The 27,192-nt window shown below is 38.2% G+C and overlaps 2 protein-coding genes across 2 annotated transcripts in view; both read right to left on the reverse strand.

Moving 5' to 3' along the window:
* The window catches only part of adcy2b (adenylate cyclase 2b (brain)), a 360,789-nt gene that overhangs the window by 281,818 nt on the left and 51,779 nt on the right, over positions 1–27,192 (reverse strand). The window lies entirely within an intron of this gene.
* nrsn1l (neurensin 1-like) lies at positions 8,780–14,397 on the reverse strand. The gene is made up of 4 exons (XM_087785931.1): positions 14,349–14,397; positions 12,477–12,560; positions 12,225–12,365; positions 8,780–11,148 (listed from the first exon to the last, which is right to left on the reverse strand). The coding sequence occupies exons 2-4, from the start codon at positions 12,534–12,536 to the stop codon at positions 10,741–10,743; spliced, it is 609 nt and encodes a 202-aa protein (XP_087642057.1). The 5' UTR covers positions 12,537–12,560; positions 14,349–14,397; the 3' UTR covers positions 8,780–10,740.

Raw genomic sequence — 27,192 nt, forward strand, 5'->3', positions numbered from 1 at the left:
ACTTTATATTGGCGACGCTGAGGGAAACGACCCACAACCAGTTGAGCTCCAGATTCAACGATTAAATGATTGATATTTATGCAAACAGAGCGAGCCGTCGCAGCTATTGATTTTCTCAATGCTGCTGCCTGGGACCTTCCATCTTGAACAGGTTGTGTGTTTGGGGGAGTGGGGTGGGAGGGGGGGGGGTAGATTGTAGTCATTGGTTTTCTCCTTCATGCTGCTTAACAACGCCGTCGCACACATTCATGCGGCGGTAACACTCCATCAAAGACGCCGTTCCTCTAAAGCCCCGTCAGCCAAAGTAGAGTTTTTTAGACGGAGCGATGCGGAGACAACATGATTGTTGCCGCTCGAAGGTTCAAGGCCGGTGGCGAGAGGATAAATCAGAACTTGTTTCCGGGTTGATTGTCAGAGGATGGGGAGGCGGGCGTGGAGCCATCAAGCAGGACCGGCTCGGCGACATCGGGGGGAAGAACAGGAGGAGACAAGGACGCTGATGAAACATCTTCCTAATGGAGGCGAGCGGCTCGGGGGCCTTGGACAGCAGACACTTGAAGTACCTGGTGAGCTTTTGTGTTTCCTCCGTGAAGCATGTCATCTAATGGAGATTAGTTCAATGACCATAAGTGTCCCATTATAGGAAATATACATTCACAGCCCACGTGTTTCTTTATGTTGCTAAACTCTGAGTGTGTGTCTATAGTTTAGCTTCAATGTCAACGAACCTGTGGCACACAGTATATACATGTACTCTCTAGAATACATGCATACATACTGAACTGTAAACAAGTGCGTCAAGTTACTGAATACAACGTGAGACAGAATATCACGTGTTTATGTTAGAGATGTTTTCGTGGTAGCTCAAAGGGTTGCTGTCTAAGATGTCTGAAGCATAATTTTTAAACTAATCCTTCCATTTAAACTGGATCTTTAGGTTGTTGTTATTAAATAAAGCTTTGTTGTTTACCCCAAACTTTTTTTTGTTTCCTGACAGAGCATGTGTCATGACTCAGGCCTGCGGGGGTATTGATGGTCTGATGAAGCTTAATGAAGCAGTGTCATGTTGTTTAGAGGTCAGTAGGTGGCGCCATGAGTTTAAAAATGATGTGATGTTTTATCAAAACAGTTCAAGTTAGTGCAGAAACTGACACAGAAGCTTCATCAGACCATCACTACCACCAAGTCATTTTACAGCCCGAAAAAAGCTTTAAACATATTTTCATTACCAAAAGAATAGCTCACCTACAATGCATGATGATATTATCACGTAACATGATGAAGCTTCATGAAGTAGTGTCTTATTTTAACAGCTCAGTAGGTGGCGCTCTCAGTTTTTAAGTAGAATAGCTGTTGAAACCATTTGATTATTGAATTGAGAGTGACATCTAGTGGGGTCTGAAATTTAAGGAAACCACTTTATGAAGATTCATCATTCTTTCTTTAAATATTTAAAATTAGCCAAAAAAGTTGAAAATACAAGCCATTGCACGAAAGAGTTTTACTCCCCTGCTCTATAGCACAAAACTCATGGGGAAGTAGATGTTTTTAATTGTAGTTTAAAGTAAAGAAATCAATCATTTCTGACAATGTTGTCAAATAAACATATTACAAAGCATTTGTTTTTCTTCTTATCCCCTAAACAAGCTCAAAGGGAAACTAATGTATTGATTTAAGTGTGTCTTAAATGGATCTTGGCTTTGTCTGAACAAAACTCCCTTTTCGTTGAAATATTGACATTAGAAAATGTGCTTAAACCACTTAAAAACACTTTCTTTTTCTGGAGGTGAAAACTATGTAGGTACTAACTACACCCAATCAAGGTCAAGCGTCGGGGTTTGTCATCAATCCAGGAAAGTCTCCATCTTTAAGGGACTTGTTGTATAAACAAATTGGGGTGTGGTTACAGCTGGCTGGAGGAGGTGAAAATAGAAAAATAGAGTAGGAGTAAAACCCATTATTGCATTATAATGGACTTCACTCTTGTAACCTCTTGTTTGCAGAGATTTCAGACGAGGGACTGCATCTTGGAGAGGAAGGCTCCAACATTTGATAAGTTTAATAAGACTTGTAGTACTTATGAAAACACTGTCAATGACCCACTAATATAGAGCAGTTTGGGGGTCACATGGACCATCATAGAATCTTATAGCAAAATATGTGCACTGAAAAGTACTGCAAAAGCAGCAGTACTCAGCTTTAATTTTGTTCATGTTTTCTGTTCTCATCTTTTACTTTGATGTGAAATATCAAAAGCAAGTTGAAAAATATATTCAAATTCCTTTTCTTCATACTATCTATAAGAGTTTTGGCAAACATTGTTTTAGGTTTGTTACATTAAGGTGATCCAATTGTAAATATGTCACGGACAAGGCATTTTCACTGGAGTTTAAAATCTGTCCCTCTTGGAACAAAGTTTAAACACCTTTAGAGAATATAAACTGGCAGTGTTGTGTAGACGACACAATCAATAACTCCCGGCTCGTGTTTGTTCACCTGACAATGTTTTTGTTCTTCCTGGAACACCCCGGCAGGTTTGTACAGCTGATTACAGACGTGTGTGTGTAGGTTTCATTTATCACATCCCATTTGCTGCGTCCTATTCCCAAACTGGTGCCAAACTGGACAGGTCATCACTTTGTCTACGGCAGCGGCCGGCTGTCAGCGTACAGAGGTGTGTGTGTGTGTGTGTGTGTGTGTCCTTCCCTCCTGCACCAGCAGCCATAATTACAAGTGTCTGAGTGTAACCAACAGTGGCGGATCTCATTATGCCATGATATGGGTCGCGTCTGCATATACCGCTGCACGTACACCCCGCATTTACATATGAATGCTCCCCAGTTTTGCACACACACCTACCAGCACCGCGCAGACTCATCTATCCACCCACCCACAAACATGACATTTACATATAAAAGCGTTAATGTGCGACACACGAGCGACATGCCACGCACACGCCGGGCAGCCTATTCAAACATGCACCCCTCACATACGGGCTACTCATAAATTTAGACACTTCTGTCAGAAGGCCCTCGCCAGCCGACAGGGATATGAACCCAATATAGCATCGCAGAGATAAGCCGGTGACTCTGGAAGCAGAACTAATATTATTTGCATGGTGCCAAACGTTTATCTGGCGCCGCCTGCAAAGTGATGGTTCGGTGTCACTTTTGTTTAATAATGATGTGCCAATAGTAATATGGCTGCTGGCTGGAAACCTATTACAGTTCAAAAGATTATCCAAATACAATCTCATTTGGAATATTGCTTTCTGACAGCCTTGACTGGAGGAGGTGGGACCATGATGCCGTTTTTCTCTCTGCTTTTTGGAAATTCCAATTAACGTTTTTTAATGCTCAACAAACCGGCACTGACTGCAAATACGCCTCGGTGTGTGACGGTGCCGGATCCGCCGCCGCCCGCCAGAGACGGGAAAGGTCAAAACTTTATTGCTGGAAAGTTTTGCTCATGTTTAGGTTCAGTCCCTAAAATCAATAGGTCAGGATGAGCCATTATTTTCCTTTGCAAACTCAACTTTCTACTGGCTGTCACTTTAGGTTACACCATGTGAAAGACGTGTCTCCTTTATATCCACTTTGTATCTAAAGAAGAGGATCTTTGGACAGAAGTAGGTTTTAGGCCCAGTGTAACCTTCGACCCTTTGGCTCTTCTGAAGCATCCGGTGCCACAACAACTTGCCCCAAAACAACTGTCACCGTCTTGTATATCGGCCACTTGTCACAAAAAACGCACGCCTTTCTTAAGTGAAATCTTTATAGATACTGTATAGACAGTGGGATGTTAAGCGCATCAACCAATGACTGTTCATGTGTTTGGTCCCACACTCTCCACACAGGTTCTTGTACTGTTCTGGGTCCGGCCTGACATGGTTCAAGGCTGACACCTCACATTTTGTGAAAGTTTCCAGAGAATAACCAAGCGGTAATCTGGTGTACTGTAACATCATCCCGACCGTTCGTTTCAGCATGATCCCCCCTCCTCAACCCCCCATCCGTACGCACTTATCTGAACTTGAACATCCTGAACACCTGCTTGGGCACAAATCCATTCAAGATCTAGAATGAGTCCCCACCCCCCTGTCCTCTTCGGGACCAGGTTGTATGGAATGTATGTCGAGTTTCTGAGCTCTGAACATGCTGGATAATACCCTTACAGAGCAGGGTCAGGACCTCCCCTCTTTGACAGGGGAGTTTCTCTAGAGATCCATAGGACACCTGGAAAATGTAGAGCGTATCTCTGTTCCCTGCAGACCCATCACTGACCCTCCTTGACTCTCAACCCACATTTTCTGACTCAATCAGACTCATCACTGTGTCAACCTATTTTCCCTGAGCCCAAAACCGGACGACGATCCGGAGACAAAGACACACTCAACAACTTATGTTCCGGAGCTTGAGCCCATCCAGAAGATCTTGACGTGGAGACAGAGGGGGAAGCAGAATGAGTGGGTGTGTTGGATGTTGCAAAGGGACTCCTCGTGGACAGAGAGGTCATGACCTCAACACCCTCTTTCACTCCGAAGGAACAGAAGGAAACAGAAGAAACACTTTCCTCCACCATTGTTCTTCTGTTTATTTTCTTATAAACACTAGAGATCGGAGCAGCAAGCTGCACAGAACCTGCTCCTCCCTGACACTCTTTGAGTCTCTGGACCGGCCTTCACGATGGGGGTCAGATCGAGATCTTACCGTACAAAATAAAAGCTTGAGGAGAGAGAATCCTAATAAGCACCCAGTGGCTCTTCTAAGGAATAGGCAGAAGGTACTAGAACCAACCTACGTAATGACAGACACCACCTGTTGTTTCTTAAGCTTTAAGTTAATTTATTTGTTAAGTGAAGTATTTTCATCTCATATTAAGAGGACATTATTGACAAGCCTGGTCCCTGTAGACTGAACGTCAACACCCATCAGCCATTGTGCTGCTTAAACTCTGACGTTTGGTTTAAGATACTCTCTTCACACTTTATTCAAATGTTCTGACTTACCTGCAGATTTATATTTAGCTTTCTTATTATCACCTTCCGCATGAATATTTAATCATTGTAGAGCGACATGGTAGATTAAGAGTGCGTAAATGAAGTTATTATAATTCCTATTAAGATCTATTTCAGCGACATTGTTATATATCATGACACTCAAATTATGTCTGCGCTGTGATTAAGTATAATTAACTTTTCTTTTCCACAATGACATTTTTTTTGCGGAGACTGAACAGTTCTTTAAGTATTATAGTTAGTGCTCGGATAATATTTATCCACTGTATTTGTAGTAGAAATTGGAGCAACAGTTAATTTGAATCTACTGTACAGTGTACATAAAGGAACACTTTGATTTCTGAATGTAAGAGATTGAAAAGTACAATACAGACTGCTTTATATATTACCTTTTTAACTACCATGGTATTCAGATTTGTTTTCTTATCTGTATTTTGAATGAATTTCGCTTTCCTGTGCCAGTCTTCAATGTTCTTTTGTTTTATAATATTTAATATTTAAATAAGCAAAAGTTTTATTTAAACAAATAAAAGCAACATTTTTTTTAAACTTAAAACTCAGGGAAGTCACAGTATGTTTTCTTATAAGGTATATAACAATAACTTCCATCATTTTATAGTATCTAGTATCTACTTAACAATTTAATAAAGGAAAATGTAACTTTAGAACCCAACACAATGAAGAACAATAAAAAACAAAGACTGACAATTACACTTACTGTAACAGTAACCATTACCAGTACATACCCCCCCCCCCAAAAAAAGTAGATTAAATAGGGACAAACAAAGATATAGAGCTTGTAGTTAAAAATAATACCTCACAAACACAAAACAGCTAGAAAAGAATATATATATAATATTTTCTAGCTGTTTTAAACATAAAGCTGAATGCACTGCAACAATCCCAAGGTCAAAACAAAACAACACAAAAATAAATCACATTACAAACAAGAAAACACAAACAACAAACATAAATACATATAAATATTAAAAGTATAGCTAAAAAGCAACAATCACAAGGTCAAAAAAACAAAAAAAAACAAAAGGAAATCACATAAACAAGAAAACATAAACAACAACAAAACAGCTACAGAATGTATTATATAAAACAAATATGTATAAAACATACATGTTTATATGTTAAACGTAAAGCTAAATGGAAAGCAACAATCACAAGGTCAAGAAAACAAACCAGAATCCATAAAACAAGGAAGAACTGATGAAATAATTGTCTGCTGTAATTAGTTGGCCTGTGAACTGTTTAGTGGTGTAGAGATCTAATTGCTGGCATTTCCTGCTGAATTAACTCCAAAAATCGACGTTTTACTGCGCGTGGTAATAAAGCGTAAAATCCGCGGACGCATCTCAATATCGCGCCACTTTGATGTGCGATGACTTGCCGGCGTAATGAGGCTGATGAAACGTCGGTCTTCACGCCGGAGCCTGATTCATCTTCGCAGACTCCAACATGGACTCATCAAAGAGCCACCAGTGCTGGGATGCGAAGTACCTCATTTTTGAAAGTGCATTTCAAGACCAATACCAACTGAAAGTTGCATGCTTAAAGCAAAACAGGATTTTACTTTTCCTGGTCAATTATTCATTTCTCTGCAAAAGTGTGTGTTGAGTTCCTGCAACAGAACCGTGTGTCAATAACTTATTTGGACATGACTTGAGGAAGAAATTAGTTCTCCTTGACGTCAAACAGCTTCTCGAGTTCAGATGTTATTGCCTGCTCCGCTGTTGCTACACTTGTAATTAAAACCATTAGCTACACGACTTGTCAATTTCAGGCTGGTGACATGGAACCCTCAACAGCGAACCTTCACTCATAGTCGCTAACCTTCAAGAAGAAAACTTGATTTTGCAGACGACATTTTTTATTTGTATTTCCAAAAGTCTGATGAAAATAAAGCTCAACAACAATATTGAATAAGCTCCACAATTCTGGAATTAATTGTGAAATAATTATGGAGATGATAACGCGGTTGGAAAAGCGTATATTCCTCCCGTTGAAAGGCCTGGCGAGTATTGATCATCACACGCTGGAAGACAAACGTTCCAGCCGCCTATCTGTCTCCCACAGCAGACTTGGCGCTCAGAGATGCAGCTCGGGAACATACAGTCGCTTCTGCCAATCAGTCAAGCACGACTGTACGTTTCGTGTCGCGCTACAGTGTGAGTCACGGCCGACGCCGTCGCGAAGCGAGGCATGTCAGCCTCCGTCTTCAGAAGGGGAAGCAGCCGAGCTCTCGCTCCTCGACCACATTACGCACTTGCTAATCACAGAGTCAGCCGTGAAAACACAACGCAACAGGAAGTGGAACTACTGTGTCTTGACTTCAATGACGATACACCCCCGCCTCCGATGCCACTGATGTTGGTTCAAATGTACCGGCGTGTTCACCCTTTTTTTTTTACACGTATGGAAAGTTAGGAGTGAGCTGGAAAAAAAACGGCAAACTTCAATTACAAAAACGTGTAAAAAAAAAATCAAATGTAAACTCAACAAAAACAGAAATATGCGTTGTTGCTTAGTTAATTAATTTTTCTCTTGGGGTTGTTGAAAGAAACAGAGTCATTTAAAGCAACACTATGTAACATTTTGCCTTTTTTAAAACATATTTAAAGATGTTAGGGTGACCCACTCTGAGTGTTTTCAAATAAATTACTGAAACATTTTGAAGTGAACAGTAGATAAAACCATAGCCTTTATAATTAAGGCGTAAACCCACAAACTCTGAAGCGAGAATTCTGAGCAGCTCTAGTCGAAGAACTCACATTTCTCCGATCCTTAAAACTCTGCATTAGCTGACAGTTTCTTTCAGAATCAACTTATATTCTGGTTCTTACTTGAAGAGATATTTATGGTCAGGCTCCTCCTTACACCAGTGATCTGATCCAGCCTTACACCCCAGCTCGGGCTCTGAGGTTTGTGGATCATAATCTGGCGAACGAGAGGTTATGAGAGCGGAGTCCATTATGACGTAATAATGGGGTTTGTTTGTACAACAAAGCATTGTGATTGTATAAATTACTGCCATCTTCACCTTTATGGTTCTTGCGATAGATGTGTAGTTTTAACAACTTAGCCGTCTGATGAATGATTCCTTTTATCGACTCTCAAAATTAAATAAAATAGCCTCATAGTAAGAAAGTTGCCGGTTTGCTTCCAGGTTGGGAGGAAGAAAACTCCTTCCCTCAGTCCTAAAACGTGCAGCGGTTGATGTGAACTTGGGAAAATTGTCCATAGAAATGAGTGTGTGTGTATTTGTGTGTAAATGTTTCTATCTCTTTGTCTGCCCTGCAATAGACTGGCGTCCTGTCCAGGGTGTCCTCCGCATCCCGCCCGATGAAACTGGGATAGGCTTTATCCCTCCATAATCCCCATCAGGGAATAGCGGCACAGAAAATGAATGAATTAATGAATGAGTTTATAATCAAAAAAGCTAAAATACCCGTTGCTTTGGGGCTATGAAAAGAAAATTGAAAACCAAGGGAAACTTTAAAGGAAGAGAGTAAGTTAAGGTGGATTAAAATTGAAAAGACAGACTGAAATTATGAAAATTTCCCTGATTTAGTCAATATTACATATGGTTTGACTTTCATCGATATTGGATGTTTTTTTTAATGAATTCACAGGGGTCCTCTGCCCCCCTAGCGCCCCCTTCTCCCTTGACCCAATAGAGTGGTCCTCCTGCCTAGAACCTTCACTGAGAGTCCCGTCTGAAATCTAAAGAGGGAGGAAATAAAAACACCATCCTTAAACTTAAAGTATGCATCTTTATTTTGTTTTTCTTTTGCTCGTGACACAACGAATAATCACCAACGACAATAAAGTGACGTCAGTGAACACGTCACACGCATCAGGTGTCCTCCGAGGTGTCGGCAATCATGGCTTCCTCACTACATGTAAACACGCTCTCTAACTGGCTGGAAAAAAAGGAGTGCTGGACCAGTCAGGAAGCCGTCTTTGTGACGCGTTAAGAATAGAGGACCAGGAGCTCAACTGTTGCTTGGAGACAGAGGTTGAAGGTAATTAGAGAAAAAAGTATTTATAGAAGAGGAAAAGAAAGAGGTTGTGAATGAAGTGAGGTCTTGTGTGTGTGTTTGAGAAAAATAGCTCGACTGTGAGTTTAGAATCAGAACTTCCTGACTGACAGTGAGACTCAAGTGCATCTTGTTAATCGTCTTAGTAGGGATGAGACCCTTTCCTGTACTTTACGTCACTTTAATTATTACACAAGTAAACAACGTGTTAAACACACATTAATCCATGTGAATACTGAACCACAACCAGTGTGTGGTCAACACAAATGTCCAGGAGCCTCCGTCCTCACACTTATATGTTGCAGTTACATGACTTCATATAAAATTCACAAATAATTGACAACATTATTTTCACGTTACAATGACGTTACAATCTCTTTTTATAGAGAAGCACAAGAAATCTTTTCTCTTGGAGTCTGTCAACTAAATACAAAAATACATTTGAACCATTACAAAAAATGATCTAGGTAAAAAGTTACTTCAAATACTCACACAAACACATTTATATCATACTTTGATCATTTATTCACAAAAAAATTTGTTTTTTTATGAAATTATTTTCAGGTACACTAACATTAGCATGAGCGATTCAATTGAATATTGCCTTCAACTTAAAGTGATAGTTTAGATCAAACTAAAAACCACTCACTTTATACTCACCCTCATGTCGCCTGAGGGTTGATATTATTTCGTAATCCGTTCTGTTTTAGAGTTATAGACAAAAAATGTATATTAATTTTAAAGTAGTGACTTAAGCTTAGCTGTCTTCCAATAAGACAGACTTAAAAACATCCAAATACCTCCATACCGCTTGTCCGTAACACATATCTTGTATCAATGCCTCAATTGTTCTGGAAAAAACTTAAATAAGTATTTGTATTTTAAGTTTTTGTTTGTGGCGAAGTTATCAGCTGCTGCCTGACGTCTTTCCTCATTCAAAACACATTGCAAGTGCACATGAGCAAGATTTTGGCTGATGGCCTGGCAGCTACCGCTAAAAAACCAAGCTAAAAATATAGACTTGTTTAGTTTTTTCAGGAGAAATTCCTTAATGTTGAGGCTTCAATACAAGATGGACGTTACAGGTGAGCACCACTCTATCACTTAAACTATGTTTTGTGCCACAGAATGGGATTTTTGAGCAATACAGAAAAAGTGTTTCAGGAAACAAATTGGAAACAAATCCTTCCCAACCTATACTCAGGTTTAACATTTACACTCACACAAGGAAGAAAACAAATCTGTTGTTCTTCTGTTATCAATAATTTAAATAATTCCAGGATTTGTTTCCCCTCTAAATCTAACAGTGAATCATGAGCTTCCATCCTCGCCCCCAAAACACTCAAAGCCCAGCGTTCACTCCAATTGGCTGCATTGATTTTTGGGAAAGACAAAGTCAGTCACAGCCAGTTCCACTTTAGATGGAAAGTCAGCAATTAAAATAAAAATGAAGAACCAGTAGGACTCTCACTGGCATCGCTGGATTAGTCATGATCACATGTGTATCATTTTCTCCCACATTAACACTGAAAATGTCAATAAACATTGTACTTTGCATTACATTTTTATTCTACTTTTATATACTTGTGTTCAATCACCAATATCTCTATCTCACTGGAGGCCCCTGGACCATCAGCAAAACAACCACAAATGCAGATATTTAACTTTTTTTTTTTACAAAGACGGTTGAACGTGTTCCACCTTCGACATCGAGACAGGTATCTGACGCTCCACCACACCCGGCGCATCGGTGACCACCTCTGGATTATGCCTGAACCCCCTCCACTTGAACCCCAGCCCTCCGCCTCGATCCCCCTCCCTTGAACTGGGTCTGTCTACGCGGCTGGTCCTGGGCCGGATCCATATGACCAACCCCAGAGCTGCCACCACAGAGCCGAGGCAGGAGAGCACGATTCCTGCGGCGGTTGTAAGGTGGCGCCCTCTATTGAAGCTGATGGCCTTGGGATCCACGAAAAACAGGTCGTTCTCTCCGAAAGACTCGATTTTAAGGGAGGTGGAATAACCTGCAGACATGCTCGCCACACCTGCAGTCAGAATAAGGAGACCCAGGGCCAAGGAAACCTGGAGGAGAAAGTGTGTTGCTGGTTATTATACGTGAACCAATATACAAAGGGCAAACAAACAACTAAATAATACTTATTACACCACAAACCAACAGCACTCTTGTATGGCAATTGAATTAGGACTGTAGCTTGACACTTGGACCATCGTACTTAAGTCGTAGGTTTTAATTCATTGATTAGAAACGCAGACGAACAGTCATTAAGAACTTGGTGAATTGTTCCACTGTTGCTGTTTTACTGTGAGCTCACTTTATCGCCCATGCTTACAGAACTCTGGAAGTGAATGAGTAATACACCCGGGAGGACTGAGAAACTCAATCGCAAAGTGCTGATGATTTCAGGCCAATTTCAGTTGTTTGGTTGAGTTTTTTTCAGAAAGCTTTTAAGCTTTCTGAAAAAAACCTCTTTTGGGGTTTGGAATCCAAATTGTTATGCCTCAGATACGGTAGCGTTTTATTATTTGTTCATCTCTAGTGAAAAATGTCAGGTTACCCTGACTTACCTGCTGCGTCAGAGACAAATATAAATTGCCCGAGTGGTTTTTCAAATAGCTATAGAAATTTGGATTTCTTTGAAATATTCTCTTCTCAGAAGATTAATTTAATCAGTTAATTTGTAATGTACTAGAATTACAATGATTTATTTGGACACCTTAAGCAAGTATGAGATTGAAATGTGGTTAACTTGATTAACAATTTACGAATCATTTAGTTAATTGGGTACAAAACGTATTATAACCTTACTGTATATTTGTTTTACGCTTTTTTCCCACATATAACACATAACAAAACGCTCGTGCTATAAATGTACAAAAACAAATCTTTGAGACAGCATGTCATAAAATAATAATTTCTTTTTTAGATAAAAAGATTAACAAATTATTATGTTACCACAAATGGAGGTGGATTCACCTGAAGTTATTTGTACCACTAGAGAGCCGAACTGTCTCATTACTCATTACTTGACCTCTTTTTTTGTTCTGCCGTTTTCAAAAGCACAAGCACTATGCAAAGGTCACATCGTGAGGTTGAACTTCTCGACTTCTTCACTGATCTGAGGAATGACTTTATTTACCTTCCAGACTGCTAAGTTGGACGCACGGTTTTGTGCAAACCCTTGATCCTCCGGGTCGCCGTCCCTCACCGAGGACGAGCACCCCTCGTAGAAGTGGTGCAAGTAAGAACGAACTCCGAAATGAAGGCAGGTGTAGCTCGCCTGTGGGAGATTCAATTAGATATAATGACTCCTATAGGCGTCGACTGGATGCGCGAGGGGGTGAGATGAGAATTCCTCACACATTATTTAGGACCAAAAATGAAAGCTCACCTCAGGGTTGGAGGATTCAGCTCCTGAGACAGAAGCACAAGCGTCTGAGCAAAGTGCCATTTTCTCCTCACACTAGTTTTACACCTGAAGTCAAGAAGAAACTCACATGAGTGCAAGCATTTCGTGTCGGATTGATCCGCGAGAGCTGATCTGTTTACAAAACATTGTTCACCTATAGAAGTTCCCCTCAATAAAACCATTATCATGAATCTTGGGCGGCGTGGGTTATTGTGCTCATGCCTGTGAACAAGTGATTGCTGCCCCGAGGTGGCTTCGGCGCCACCCACGGATGACTCACACATGCAAGTGAGCACTTTCATCTGGTTCTTCTGTTCAGATGTTCCCCTAACATCACCCTTCACCCATCTTTTTCATTTTAACGTGGAATACACAGCGGTTAATGAGCAACATGACATTGTGAATTCAAATCAGCTGATAATAGGTTTGTCAGCAAAACAGTTTTTTTAATGTTGTTTCAGTACGATGGAGAACATAGACAGTAGATGGTGGCAGCCATCTTGGAAATGACATCATACTGTTTGATTCTGGTCAAGAGGTCGAGAACAGGTGAGACTTCAGTGGCTGATACAAAATCTTTTGTCTCAATAATAAGTAAGTAAGTAATAAAGTAATTTATATTTATAGATTGTTTTCCAGACCAGGGTGACAAAGCCCTTATTATGCAGATTCGGGAGAACTGATAAAAGTTAGTGTTTAAGCCTTTTTTTAACAAGGATATAAATATTTTTTAATGCTTAAGAAAGTGTGAACATTACTTAGTTTTTTTCAGAAGCCAGCATCAAGTTGTTTCCCTTTGGACTCCAACAAGATTTTAAAGAAGAGTAATGTAAAACAATACTTTACAGTACAGTACACTACAGTAACGTTTAAGTAAATATAAACAGGAACTGTTTAAAGAAGTAATAACATTACTCCTGATATATAAACTTAAATGGCAACACTAGCTTTTTTTTTTCTGCCCCACTACTTATGGATCACCTTTAAAAATGTGAGCATCCTGATAACATCTAGTCAACAAAAATCACAAGTTGAACATAGTAAGAATTGCCAAATTGCAAATATTTATACCTCAAGTTTAATGCAATACTTATTACTTATTAACAATTAAAAAACATGCAGACAATTCTTCTCACATGTTTGACAGTCTGATGGACGATTATCTACTTAAAATATTCTAAATATTACCCTCTAAAATAAAGAAAATGAGTGATAAATAAATACAACTGATTCATCTCAAAACATTTTTAAGTGAAATACATGTTAACACAACAATCGAACTGGGAAAGAAAAAATAGAACGTTATCTCATGATAGTTTAATATTATCATTATTATTATATTCCTTGGTTGTAGTAGAATGAAACTGGATGTGCTTGATACCTGGGCTTATCATTGCTTTGACAAAAACATCAACAAGTGTATGTATTTTACTAAACACAATGTACGTAATAAACGTTATATTGGTTAATATGACTCATAGTACCTTAGTAAGAAAAGCACTAGTGATCACTTTCAGGAGCTCTCCAAGGTGCGCAAAACTTTCTTGAAACTTCTAATGAATAATTCAAAATATCAGGAGGTACCACAGGCGAGAGTGCGACTGCGACCTGACCTAAAGAGAGTTGAAAACATCCTACACATGTAACCACGAGTCATTTCTGCTTCTGACCCTGAAATCGTCGACGAAATTCAAAATATTGTCTGATTCATGGCGTGAAAATCTGCGTCGTTGCATGACAGCGGTGAGTCATCGCTGTCGAGCCGACATGAAATGTATTTCTCCTCTTTTGGCTCGTCCTCCCATCTGCATCCTCCCCTAGTGTTTTTTTAAAATACGCGAGGAAGCATCTTACCCCTGACCGGAGCGCGCGTTCCCTCACCGGGAGTCCATGTCTGCTTTTGCCAGGGAGCGCAAATCTGGAATGCGCATGCGCACGAGCTTTCTCGCAAAACAACACAATGTTCTTTGTTAAACGAAATAACAGAAATAAAGCACACGGATCAGTTAAAAAGGCTTTAAAATAAAAAGTAGTCGTGGAATTTGGTCAGTTGTATTATTAAATAATTTATTATAAAGGTTTAATTTGAGTAATGAATAGGTTTTTATATATTTACATATCCTCCTTACTAAAGGCATGAGTTACAGGAACAACACAAACAACAACAATTATAAAAATAATAAGACAAAAAATTCTTCATTTTATTTAAAATAAAATTCATTACTATAGTTTAGGTTCCAGAATAAATGGATGATGACATATATGGGACTGACTTCAAGAAACACCTTGATTTTCTAGAACTCCTGTGTTGTTCTCAGTTTTATAATAATAATAATAATAATCTCTATTTATATAGCGCCTTTCTAGACCAGGGTCACAAAGCGCTTTGACAGCCATTCACACATACTGATGGGAGTAGGCTGCACTGTTATCATGACCTTTAAAGTTTATATTTTAGTGAGTATTGTTTTAATTGTTTAAGTGCTTTGTGACCCTGGTGTGGAAAAGCGCTATATAAATACAAATGACTTACTTACTTACTTACCATAACAATATAGTACTTTAATGTTTTGCTTTCCAGAATCGAAAATGGAATGTTTTCGTTTGCCAGTGTTTATCGTTACTGGGAAAAAATACACTTTAAATATTGCACAAATTAATCTATAGTTGTATTACTTAATAATTATATACTACATATTATTAAAAAAAAATGGCAACTTGATCATCTGTTAAATATTCATTAGTCTCTGAAAACTTAAAAGTATTTTATTTGTTGTATATTTGTGTAACTATTCTCCACAAGGACCACTTTTGGTGAGTTCAAAACAAGTGAGGACAAACTATATCTTTAATCAGAGAGAGTAGAGAATTTTGAGAGTCAGGCAAAAAGGTTCCATATTCAATAATTAGGAATAAGAGTTTTCAATGATTTTGCTTGTGTGACTTTCATAAAGTTATATTTGTAACCTTTTAAAAATGTGTAATTTGCAACCACTGGTTGAATAATAACGTTTATAATGAAGGCTCCAGGCCAAATGACTTTGGTCCAGCGTTTGTCATATGATTAAACAAGTCAGTTTAGGTGTTACTTGGTCCATCAAGAATTATTGTCATTACAAAAGTATTTGTTCTCATCACTTCTCTTGGAATGACCAGAAATACATCTGAGGCACAAACAAGGGGTTTATAGTCAGTGTGTGCATCATAGAGTGATGCATCAATAAAGGTGAGATGAACAAAAAACAAATCTGATGTGAAAAGAAAATGGAAAACATCAGGGCGATAATGCACGTGTGTGAGCCTCGGCTCGTGTCTATTATTTGGACACAGCAAGTCGTATAGAGGAGGATATGAAGTGTTTCCGAGCCGCTGTGATGAGACCTCCACACATTAACTGTGTTTCTTTATAAGCTCCGCTCCATAATAGGGAGAACAAACATTTCCATGGTTACAAATCCAACAAGGTCAATCACAGGGAGAACTGGCTGTTGATTCGCTGACAGACCATCACACTTGGCTCCCGAAGGTTTTACATTCAGATTTTCTTTTTTCACTATTTCTTTCCAGAGGCTGTTGTAAAGAATCATCGTTACGCTTTCAGCAGCCGTAATTGCTTCCCCGACATCGCAGGGGTCATTTGCTATGTTGATTATAATTGTGTTGTATGTGGAAAAAAATCACCTTCAGTCTGCGGAAACACACAGAAACTGCTGTCGATATCCTTGAACATCCTTGTTTTTGTGTTAATGAGTTGTTCAAGACATTCGATTAATTGAACCAGGAGATTATTGACACAAAAGCTCAAGTGCACAGAAAGATTATTTTGACAAGGTTAATAACATATTTGACTATCATACATGTACAATATCCTTCCATAGATGAAGACATTATATTATAGCATAAACATGCCTTGACTATTGAGTCTGTTGCTCCTAAGCTTTGGAACGATCTTCCTCTCCCTCTGTGTTTGATGGATCTACTGACTCCTTCAAGAAACATCTTAAGACATTCTTATTTGTGTAGTCTTTTTCCTGACTTGCTGGGACTCCTGTGTTTATCTTATGTGTCTTGATTTTTTAAGTATATATTTTAACTGTGAATTGTTTTTCATTGTTAAAGCACTTTCTGACCCTGGTCTAGAAAGGCGCTTTACAAATAACCTTTAGTTACTTACTTACTTGACTCTTTTCAATAGTGACCAAATGAATACCATGTAAGATGATGTCTTGTGTGCTGCGGGAAATTGCAGGTAAAATATTTCACTGGTTTAACTCTCAGGAGTCCAAGTTACAAAAAGGTTGGCTATAAATACTTTTTTATTTAGAACCATGGCTAAGCTAAATAGACATTTAATAATTTCAATTTAATTGTCATTAGCTTTAAACGTTTTGTCTAAAATTTGTATTCAAAAAAATTTCAAAATATGAAAAACATCTATTAAATGGTCTTTATTCAAATTTCCACATGTTCAGCTGCAAAGAATTGATAGATTCCGGACATGATTTTATTTTTGCAACCAATAACTTTTTCCTTTTCATGACCTCAGCTAAATCTCATATTAGAAGTTACAGCTCTGTCTCTTGAAACCAAAACAGAATTCATGTTAAAATCTTTAAAATGTAAAAGGATTTTGGTATAGTCATGTCAAAACTAAGTGAGAAATGAGGCCATTCAGTTATAAATATACTTCAATGAACATTACACTTCAACAGTTTTCTTAATATCCTGACAAAGACAAAGCAATATAAGTGGCATTTAATAGAAAGATCCTAAAAAAACGAACAAGTGACTTTCTCTCCACCACAGAGCCAGCTTTCTTCTGACAATCAGCGATCTGAAACATATAGAAACGTCAGCATCTTCTTCAAAGAGTTCACACTGAAGTTCTCAAACTTCTTGAGTAAGTAAAGTTTTCCGGTCAGTCTGCGGTTGATCTCAGAGATTGCGCCTCCTCTGCAACCTCCTCCACCAGGAGGGAGGCTGAGGAGGTCCTCGAAGAGTTAACACAGATGTAACAACGTGTGAAGTGGTGTACACACTGGTGGGTGTGAGGGGAGGACGACTTATGGGACCTTTGATGCAGCAGAGCTGATGACATCAGCAGGCTGAGGATACGGACGGTAAGTGAATTCTCTTGCCAAATAATAAAGTTGCATTCCCACAGCAGGAAGTTCAATGTCTGAGGTGAACGAGAGGTGTTCCTTTACATTCACAAGATATTTAAGAAATGCCAAAACTGGTAATTACCCTTGAATAAATGATGATGATTTTATTTTAAAAAGATAAGGTTAATTGCGTTAAGATGAATTAAGAAAATCTCTATATTTTGTAAACATTACTCAAATAGGACTGATTAAACGGTCAGTAGAACAGAAAGGATTAATTGATTTGACGTGAGACCAAAGAGGTTTTTTTTTAAATTCAACAAGTGTTTGCTTCTGGAGGCAGAAAACAACCCAAGGTCAGTGTAAATGTTATATTCTGGGTGTGTTGAGTGTTGAGAAGGATAAGACTTGTCCAAATATTTTAATTTGCAACAAATATTATCAAATTGAAGCTTTAAAATGTATGATCTTCATTAAAAAATAAATAAATGTAATTATCTACAACTTAGTTGATAAATAGGGATGCACTCAAATGAAAATGTAGGCTTAATCTGAAAACTGAATAAGGTAACTAAGGCCGAAAACTGAGTATATTTTAACATTTTACTCTATTTTCTCTTCTTCTCTCTCGCTGTACCCCCCTCACCATTTTCTCCATTCCTTTTATCAACAGCAGTCAGAGTCTGGTTCTGCTCCAGATTTCTGCCTTCTAAAAGAAAGTCTTTCCTTGCCATTGTCGCCATGTGATTCACTCATTGTTCATCCGATTGGATCTGTTTTTTTTTCTCCAATAAAGTTTTACTTAAAGTGTAAAGTGTCTTGAGATAACTTGGTTATGATCTGAAACTTACAATTTAACATTAACGTGCAGAATTACTCAAACAGAATTCATTAAGAACAAGGGTCATCAGTTCAGCTTTTCTTTCTGCCTGACATTTGAGAACGTTTTGATGTATTTTATTAGAAAAGTGCGTAAATGAATCTTTGTCGTTAGTTTGTTCATAGAAGTGAATAGCGTTGAGTTTGGTGTTTTGCATTTCGTTACAATATATCCTACGCTCCTGACTTCATTGAATCATTCATGTCCGCGAAGCGAAAGTTAACAGACATCATTTTTCTTCGAAGTCTTTCCACAACACTGGAGTTATTTTATTAATGTGTGTCAATGCAATAAGACCACAAGAATATATCAGCGTCTAAATAAATCTGTGATTTAAAAGCGGAATCATGTGTCATCACGTTCTGTTAAACTTAGTTATTTTGATGACAAAAGTGTTTCGGTGACATTGTGGCTTTCAATTGACGTCCCTGACCGTACTTTAGGTCTATGATTAGCATCGATCAATTTAGCAGCATAGTACCATCACACGTGATAAAAAAACATCTCACGTTTGATTTGAAAACAATGTTGTTTTTAAGATTAATTAATTTTTGAATGTTTAAAATTTTGTGTCTCTCTTCTAACCAGCAGCATACATGTTGTGCTCCTGCTTAAAAGGTTGTTTTTAATTATATGTGACCAAAACATGAGTAGAATAAAACTTCACAACATAACAAGAATAACAATATAATTCAGTGCTAAACAAAGATGCTGAAATGAGCTTGATCAGTTTTAATATTCCCATTAGAACGAAGGAACACATCACACGATAAAAAATAATTTATATATAGAACCCAATCAGTCCAAAAAACACTCAATTCAAACATCAGACCTGACATGTGACGTCTAAACTTGTGACATCCATCCATGGCAGGAATGGCAAACAGAGGTTTTAGATCTCGTCTGATGCCAGATCCAGCTTAATTAAAGTGCCTAACAAAGCATCTACCAAGCGTCCTGTTATTCTCAGTGTGTGCATCTACTAGGTGAAGCGGAGACGAGTGCCTGAGGACGGGTGACTATGAGCGGTTCAAAAGGTCACTAGATGTGTTTGCGGCGGGGGAATGGCTGCGTTACATCACGCCGAACGTCAGATAATGGCACATTAACATGAATAATGCATCCCCTGTTGACAAAGCGGAGAGAAGGACCACACAGCCTAAATATTCTATAAGGAGAGGGATTCATAGAATAGAATAGCACTTTGGGAACTAATGGGCCGTCAGGTGTCACATCGCATGATGAAGAGGTAGAAGAGTGTGTGTGTGTGTGTCTGTGCGCTGATGCGCACGGAATGACTGCAACGCTCGTTATTGTTCAATATGGGCTATAAACCCTATCCTCAAGAAGAAGGAAAAAAAGCTTTTAAATGTATTTTCGTGCTTTATGCGTCCACTGGCACCGCCGTTAAGTCTGCTTTAGAAAATCAAGTTTCTGCAGTAGAAATAAAAGCATTAATCTACCAGACACGTGCAGACGCCATAAATCTGAGGGATGGATATATTTGTTCTGAATGGCCGGTTTTTGTCTCCACATTTTAAATAATAAAAGAAAACATCAGATGCTTCTTTACGTGTGTTGTGAGTCAATTCAGCTCATGTGTAGGTGCAAGTTATTTTGAAGATGAATAAAAAAGGTCAACCCAACTTTACATGTTTTAATCTGTCTACGAAACATGTTTTCTAATGAAGCTTCATGAAGCAGTGTCGCTCGATGGTGCTGCTCTATATTCTTTGGTTTGTGATGGTCTGATGAAGCTTCATGAAATGTCATTATTTTCAGAGTCCACTAGATGACGGTCTTTGCACTAATTTCCTTTATTTTGCTATAGTGAAACATCGTGTCAAACTGAAAACTATTGATCTCTAAACAACATGACACTGCTTTATGAAGCTTCATCAGACCATCACTCATTTTCTCATCACTAACTGTCCAAGATTCACTTCCTAGAGCCAACTTTTTCTTTCAATTCTCACACACTTTGAGCAACTACGTTCATACAAGTGCTAGTTACACAAACTCGTCAGTTGTTACTCTATTCATTGAAATTTTAAACCTACCACAGCAAAGGTCAAAGTGATAATTTTGTCATAAGTCTTATGGGACACCGTAAATTCAACTTTTGTTGGTCACACAGCCAGTGTGCAAGTTATTTAAACAGTTGTTACGCTTGTTATTCGACATTTAAAACTAAACAGTTTAGGTCAAAGTGGTTATTTTGTCGAAAGACATTAATTTTTTTTACCCCTTTAACAAGGTCACGGGGGTGGAGAATATCCCAGCTGCTCAGGGCGAGAGGCAGGTGACACCCTGACAACAAGGTCAGTGGCGGAGACAAACAACCGTTCATGCACACAACGTCATAAGCGGCCACTTTAGAATAGTCAATAAACCTTTGTATAGAACCTCATCGCTTATCTCCACACCAATGTAAAGGTTGGTGTTTTGTTTTGTTATTGCTCAATCATACTCTCTGGAACAACATTTTCAAGAACCAGACTTAGGTAGAGGGTTCCAACAGTATATCTCTGAGGAAGATCCTCATCTTAACTGATGTCATTATGAAGTGCTGAAGGTCAACCGTGGACTCAATAAGAACACGATCACAAAAGTGTTTGATCAAACATTGCAACTAACCTTTTACTATTTCACTTGGGGACACACAGAACTAACAGGAGGTGTTGTCGAGATATTAGAAGCTTAAATGCTGATATTAAAAACAATTCTGCTGGTTTAGAGGGACATTGAATTCATAACTGAAATGTTTTTTCTCTCATATTTACACTTAGACTAGAAGCAAATAACATTCCTTTTTTTATTCTAACAATGACTTGTGATTAAACTCAAATTTAAGGTGATAATACAACTTCATTAATGTTCTACTCACGCACATGTCGACTAAGGGTTGGGATTATTTTCAGAGTAATCTGTTCCTCTTTAGAGTTATAGACAAAAAATGTATGTTCATCTTAATGTAGCAACTGTAGATGAGTTGACAAACTTCCTCCAAAAAGACACAAAAAAACATACAGATACCTTTGCGAGTTGACGGTCTTATGAAGCTCTTCATGAAGCAGTGTCATTATTTTCAGAGTCCACTAGATGGCGGTCGAACAACTGTTCTAATGAAACACATCATCACATCATTTTGATGGCGCCACCTACTGACTTCTAAACAACATGACACTGCTTCACGAAGCTTCATCAGACCATCACTAGCTTCCGTAGAACTGTATGCACGCAGGAAGCCCTCATGATATAACTCAGAGTACATCTGGTGTTATTTTTTTTAAATGTCTGCCAAGAAACAAGTGTAAAATATAGACTTTTTTTTTCTTCCCCGGAACAATTCTTCTCGCCGACGCTTCAATACAAGATGGACGTTACAGACGAGCCCCATGGACGTGTATGGATGTTTTTAAATTTGAACTGTCACTTTAATACAATATATAAATCCATGAATAGCATCCAATGTAAAGAAGAAAAAAAGTTATCGTATATATGGTCACGATGTGAAGTTCAGTTGACGTCCCTCACTATACTATATGTCTATGATTAGCATCAGTGTATTTAGCAGGTACAATCACACATGATAAAAGAAACCCATCACATGTTGGATTTAAATATTGTAGTTCTACGATGAATTATATTTTAAACACATTTCACAAAATTCAAAATGCATGCATGTTGGTTGACATTGAGTTACACTAACCAGGCGCATACATGCTGTGTTACTGCCTTAAATTGTGTTTTTAAAAAATGGTAAAACCAAGTAGAAATAAACACAATAATAAAAATGTTTTATATGAGCTAAAAGTTGCTGTTTACAATTTGATTCATTCAGAAGATTTGTTTCATTACACTTATCAGCATTATTATCTGCATGCATAGGTTCTAAACTTAAAGATTCTAAATCATAAACGCCTGAAGCTCTTCTTAATCGTCGGCCCCCAGGAGGATACTTTCCATCACATGGTGAATGATTAGCATTTTAATACTCTGTATCCCATTTTCCCGATGTAGGGCCGACCTGGGAGAGAACTCCACTGACATTATCTTAAGGACTTGTTTAATCAATCCATCTTTTTAAAAGTTCCTATTATAAAACCCGTGCGTGTGCGTCGGTGCTCGCCGGCTCCCGTGTCGGGCATCTCAGACTGTCTGACCCACTTCTCTGTAGTTACCCAGAACAGACTGAGCCTGCAGTGGAAGCTGGCTGCAGCATAAGGCTGCTGCAGAGCCGACTGGTTCAGAGGTTCATCTCAGTGGGCTCCGTCTCCTCCCCGACTCCCCTCAGGTCATTACTGCGCCAGACAGCAGCAATGGATGGCTTTCATTCCAAACGGTGAGATCCCGCTTCTCTGATCGTTCAAGGTCACAGCGAGCGGATCGATGCCCCTGATGTATGTGGAAGTGGATCTCTGTCTTGTGTCTTATTTGGAAAAGGGGGGGGTTGGGGAGCAGTGGTCATGGATGCAGGGTCACGCGAGGTTCATGTGTCCCTGTAGCTGACGCTAGATGTCAGTAAAATGCAGCAATGAGGTCACTGTGGAAATGGATTTCGTTTTCACTTGGAGAGCATTAAACACGTGGTTATTGTTTTCAAGAATAAAATACCAATTAGACAAAATTGGAGCAGACAGAAAAACTTCACTCCTTTTAGTTTCTCTTTACTGTCTGCCTGTTTTAGAATTGATTTAAGAAAGTATTCTGTTTGTTTCGAAAGCATTTAATGGTCTGGACCCGCTTTATTTAGTGTTTAAGCCTTTAGGTCAAGTCAACAGCTGCATGTTAAGGATCTACAAAAATAAAGGGTAAGTTGAGATGGAGCTTCTGTGTGGAGTTTGTGTGACCCTCGTCTCTGGAAAACTTCCTCTACATTTAGGAACAGTGCCCTCACTGTCCTTTTTAAAAACTTATCTTAAAACTTGTTCATTGGCTTGTATTCCAAGCACCTAACAACCATTTATATTTTTATTTTTCATTTTTTAATTCATTTTAGTTGTTTTTTATTGCCTTTTATTCTTGAATGAATTTGTATGTTATAGAATGGTACAAATATACTAATGGTATCATAATATTATTAAAGACACTTATCATATAATAATAATAATAATAATAAATCTACATTGTAAAAAAAAGAACATTGCAAAACATGCAAATGTGAAAAAAACATTCTCAGGTGAGTGGAAAAAAACCACTATTTTGTTGTTGGTATAATTAAAGTTGTTATTAAATTACCATTCAAGGCAACACTACAAATGTTTGTTAGCCACAGCAAAAGGCAATGTTTTTAGTTCTTTTACATTGTTTATTAAATAAAAAATGGTGAAAGCCTCCATTTATTAAGGCTTCTATTTAACTGTATAAGTGTATCAAATATAAATGATATAAGTTATTGTGTAAAGTTTTTTCCTGCGTGTTATAGGGAGGTTATCTGGAAGTTGAAATGCAAGCGATCAAAGGGTGCAGTGGTCCGATTGTGTATATTCTCAAGGCTAAGCAGTTTGTAAAGCACTTTTAAGACCTTCGACAATGTCTTTCCAGGAAGAAATTTAAATTGATAAAACCAGCCTTTATCGTGTAAATAATGAAGTATAAAAAACTATGAATCCTTCGAGGTCTTAAGAATAAGTGTAACGATGGTTACAGGGTCAGTGAGACTTGTCGAAATGCATACAAACTTATACAATTATATTCTTATATTGCGTACCAAGTTAGTTTTGTTGAATTTGAACTTCAATACATGAAATGATTGAGAAGTGAGTTAACATTTATGCTGTGTTGACCTTTTGATCTGTCGATTCACGTGTTTTTTTTCCTTTATATTAGTGAAGAAATGTTTACACCTTATGTTTTTGGCGAGTGAACGAATAAGCCTGTTCTCATTCTCCAAAATACCACAATATTTTAAATATATGAAGCTATATTAGAAAACAGGGATCAACCAACGCTAATGTCTGTACTGCAACAGTGTTTGGCGCAACCTTTCCAGAAAAAAGTATTATAGTAATTTTTATTAATAAAAGTATTTTCCATATATTTGTCATTTGTATCACCATTTAATATTGTCTATAAACCAACCTATATTTATTTCAGACTTTTATTCCCGCTTTAGATCATTTAAATGACAGGTTACTATATGTACCCCTAAAGCGGCTGCTGCCTCATTTAAGTGGTTAAACCACAAATTACACATGATGTTTGTAAGTGAATATTTTATAATCATGATTACATGTAACAGTCAATGCCAGCAGTGTGAAGTCATGACAGTTTGATAAACATTTTGTATTCTTGGTTTTTAAGGACATCTAAACATGATGTTTCAGGTTATTTATGGTGCAACGGTCAATGGTTACACACCACGAGGCATTTTGTTGAAATCTGTTCAATTATAGTTGAATATTATCCTGGAACTTCCCATACTGAACAGTTGTGTTTGCATAGTTTTAAACCTGTCGACAAAAGTTGATCTATCTATCTACAATTTCAAGTTACTTTCTCATTTACCTGAAGCCACAGACGCAGGGCTTTAAAATGGCAAAAGTGAAGACGATTGCAATTGAAGCATAAACACAATGAAGTCTTATTCAACAGTCTACCTTAATTTTAAGTCCCACTGTTGTGAAGTCAACGTGGTGGGGAGCTTCGATCTGCCTTATATACTTTTGCACATGTCACATTTCTTCTTAAACCAAAAGTGTTTCGGCAAATACGCATGTTCAGCTATTTTTACCCGAAAATCTTTGATGGCAGGACTTTGTTGCATCCAAGTTTTTAGGCCTGTGATTTTGGTTTTGTTAAAAGATTTTGGCTGCTTGTGTCATTGAGTTAGAGAACGATGGCAGATGCAGGAAACGGGAGTGAACTAACTAATTTATTAAAAAAACAAGCTCAAGGCACTGATAAAAAGGCATCTTCCGATCTTAACATACAACTTCAATAACCTTCCTCCCATTTCCAACCTCCCTGTTCTTCCTAAAGTTTTGGAAAACAACAAAATCCACTTTGCCAACAATAATCTCTATGAACAGTTCCAGTCAGGTTTCCGCCCCCTCCATAGCACCGAAACGGCCCTTCTAAAAATCACCAACCACCTCCTCATACCATTCTGGTTCTTCTCGACCTCACTTCAACACCATCTCCCACTCCAGCGTCAATTGGCCTTTTACAGCACTTCACTGTTTCAAAACCTACCTCTCTGGCCGTACCCAATTCATTCAGTTAAAAACATTTTCCTCCACCATTTCCAGTGGTGTTCCTCCAGGTTCTGTCCTGGGTCCCATTGTTTTTATTATCCACCTCCTCCCTCTTGGTCACATTTTTCGAAGATTCAACATCACTTTCCTCTGTCGACACCAAATTGTACCTTTTATCTACCTTTTAAGGGAACGTAAGCGACAAGACATGACAGGTTTAAATTTAATTTAATTTAATTTAACCTGTCATATCAAAACAAAAGGTATTTCAAGACACTTTACAGTTTGAGACCACTGTCTTAGATGATGGCGTGTTGTTGACCTCTAGGTTGTCATTCCATCGTCATTTCAATTGTCATTTCATCTTGGTTGAAACAATTAATTAAGATCTTTATACATAGAGTAATTTAAATCTACTTTTCTTGCCTAAAATACTGTAATGTATTGTAATGATGTCCCACATTATGTCATTACATGGTCATACACAGCCACTATTGTCTGCTTTATCTCATTACTAAACTCTTTTGTAGTTTACTCCCTGTTCAAGATAATTGTGCCGTATCCATGACGCCAGTTCGCTTTGAATAGTTACACATTGCTAACTGGATTCAAATCTAGCACATTGAAATTCTTCTCTCTGGCTCCTCCCACAAGTCATTAGTGTACAAGTGTGTAATATCATCCCATGGTTACATTCCCTCTCAGCACCTAATCTAATTCATCAGTCTAATAGGTCATAATTAATTGCTCTATTATTAATGTGGTGATGTCATACCTACACGCTTCGGGGTGAAAGGAACTGTCGATCAGCGTGTCACGGAAGCGTGAATGTAAGGTTAAATAATGAGGGCCAGCTTTCCCGTGATGAGTGAGTCAAAAGCTCATCAGACTTCCTATAGATCAAATCGGTGTTTGGAGTGAACGCATGATTACAGCAGATTACCTGAGGTCAAAAGGTTCAAACATCATAGTGGAGGATATTACTCTGCAGAGGAACATGAATATTTAAAGTATTTTTTCACCGACTGAAGACACAGGAGGTGATGGTTCGACCTGCAAACCGGCGTAATGACCTGGGATGGATCAGATTGAATGACCTTTATTGTCAGGAACGGATAAAGGTCTCATCTAAGGAAGGACCAGGTCAGAGCGTTTGATGTTCATCTAAATGTTGGACTCTTCACGGGTGACCATTTTTTAATGATCTGTGTAAAATGTTCTTCAATGTGTATTTTAAAACTACGAAAATGCTATGTATAGTCATCAAAATGTTTTGCGAAAGTGCTAGCCTTACACTAATGACAAAAAAACATCAGAGCAACTACTAATGTTTTTTTTAAATTTTCAACAGTTATTTTTTATATATTTATTTGTATGACTTTCTCATCCCTAAAATTGAAATTTCAAATATATTTTTTTGTTTCTTTCTTTCGGCTTTTACTGCTAACTAACGGTAAATAAAGTGGCACTTCTGTTTATTCCCCATTCCCTGGACCTCAAAATGTCTGTGAAAA

This window comes from Callionymus lyra, chromosome 3, assembly GCF_982586985.1.
Source record: "Callionymus lyra chromosome 3, fCalLyr1.hap1.1, whole genome shotgun sequence".
NCBI classification, from domain to species: domain Eukaryota; kingdom Metazoa; phylum Chordata; class Actinopteri; order Syngnathiformes; family Callionymidae; genus Callionymus; species Callionymus lyra.

Excerpts from the sequence above, each read along its gene's own strand:
- nrsn1l (XM_087785931.1), bottom strand. The coding sequence starts at position 12,536 with ATGGCACTTTGCTCAGACGCTTGTGCTTCTGTCTCAGGAGCTGAATCC. Across the intron at positions 12,366-12,476 it reads CTGAATCCTCCAACCCTGAG|GCGAGCTACACCTGCCTTCA; the intron begins GTGAGCTTTCAT and ends AATCTCCCACAG. Across the intron at positions 11,149-12,224 it reads CCAACTTAGCAGTCTGGAAG|GTTTCCTTGGCCCTGGGTCT; the intron begins GTAAATAAAGTC and ends TTTCTCCTCCAG.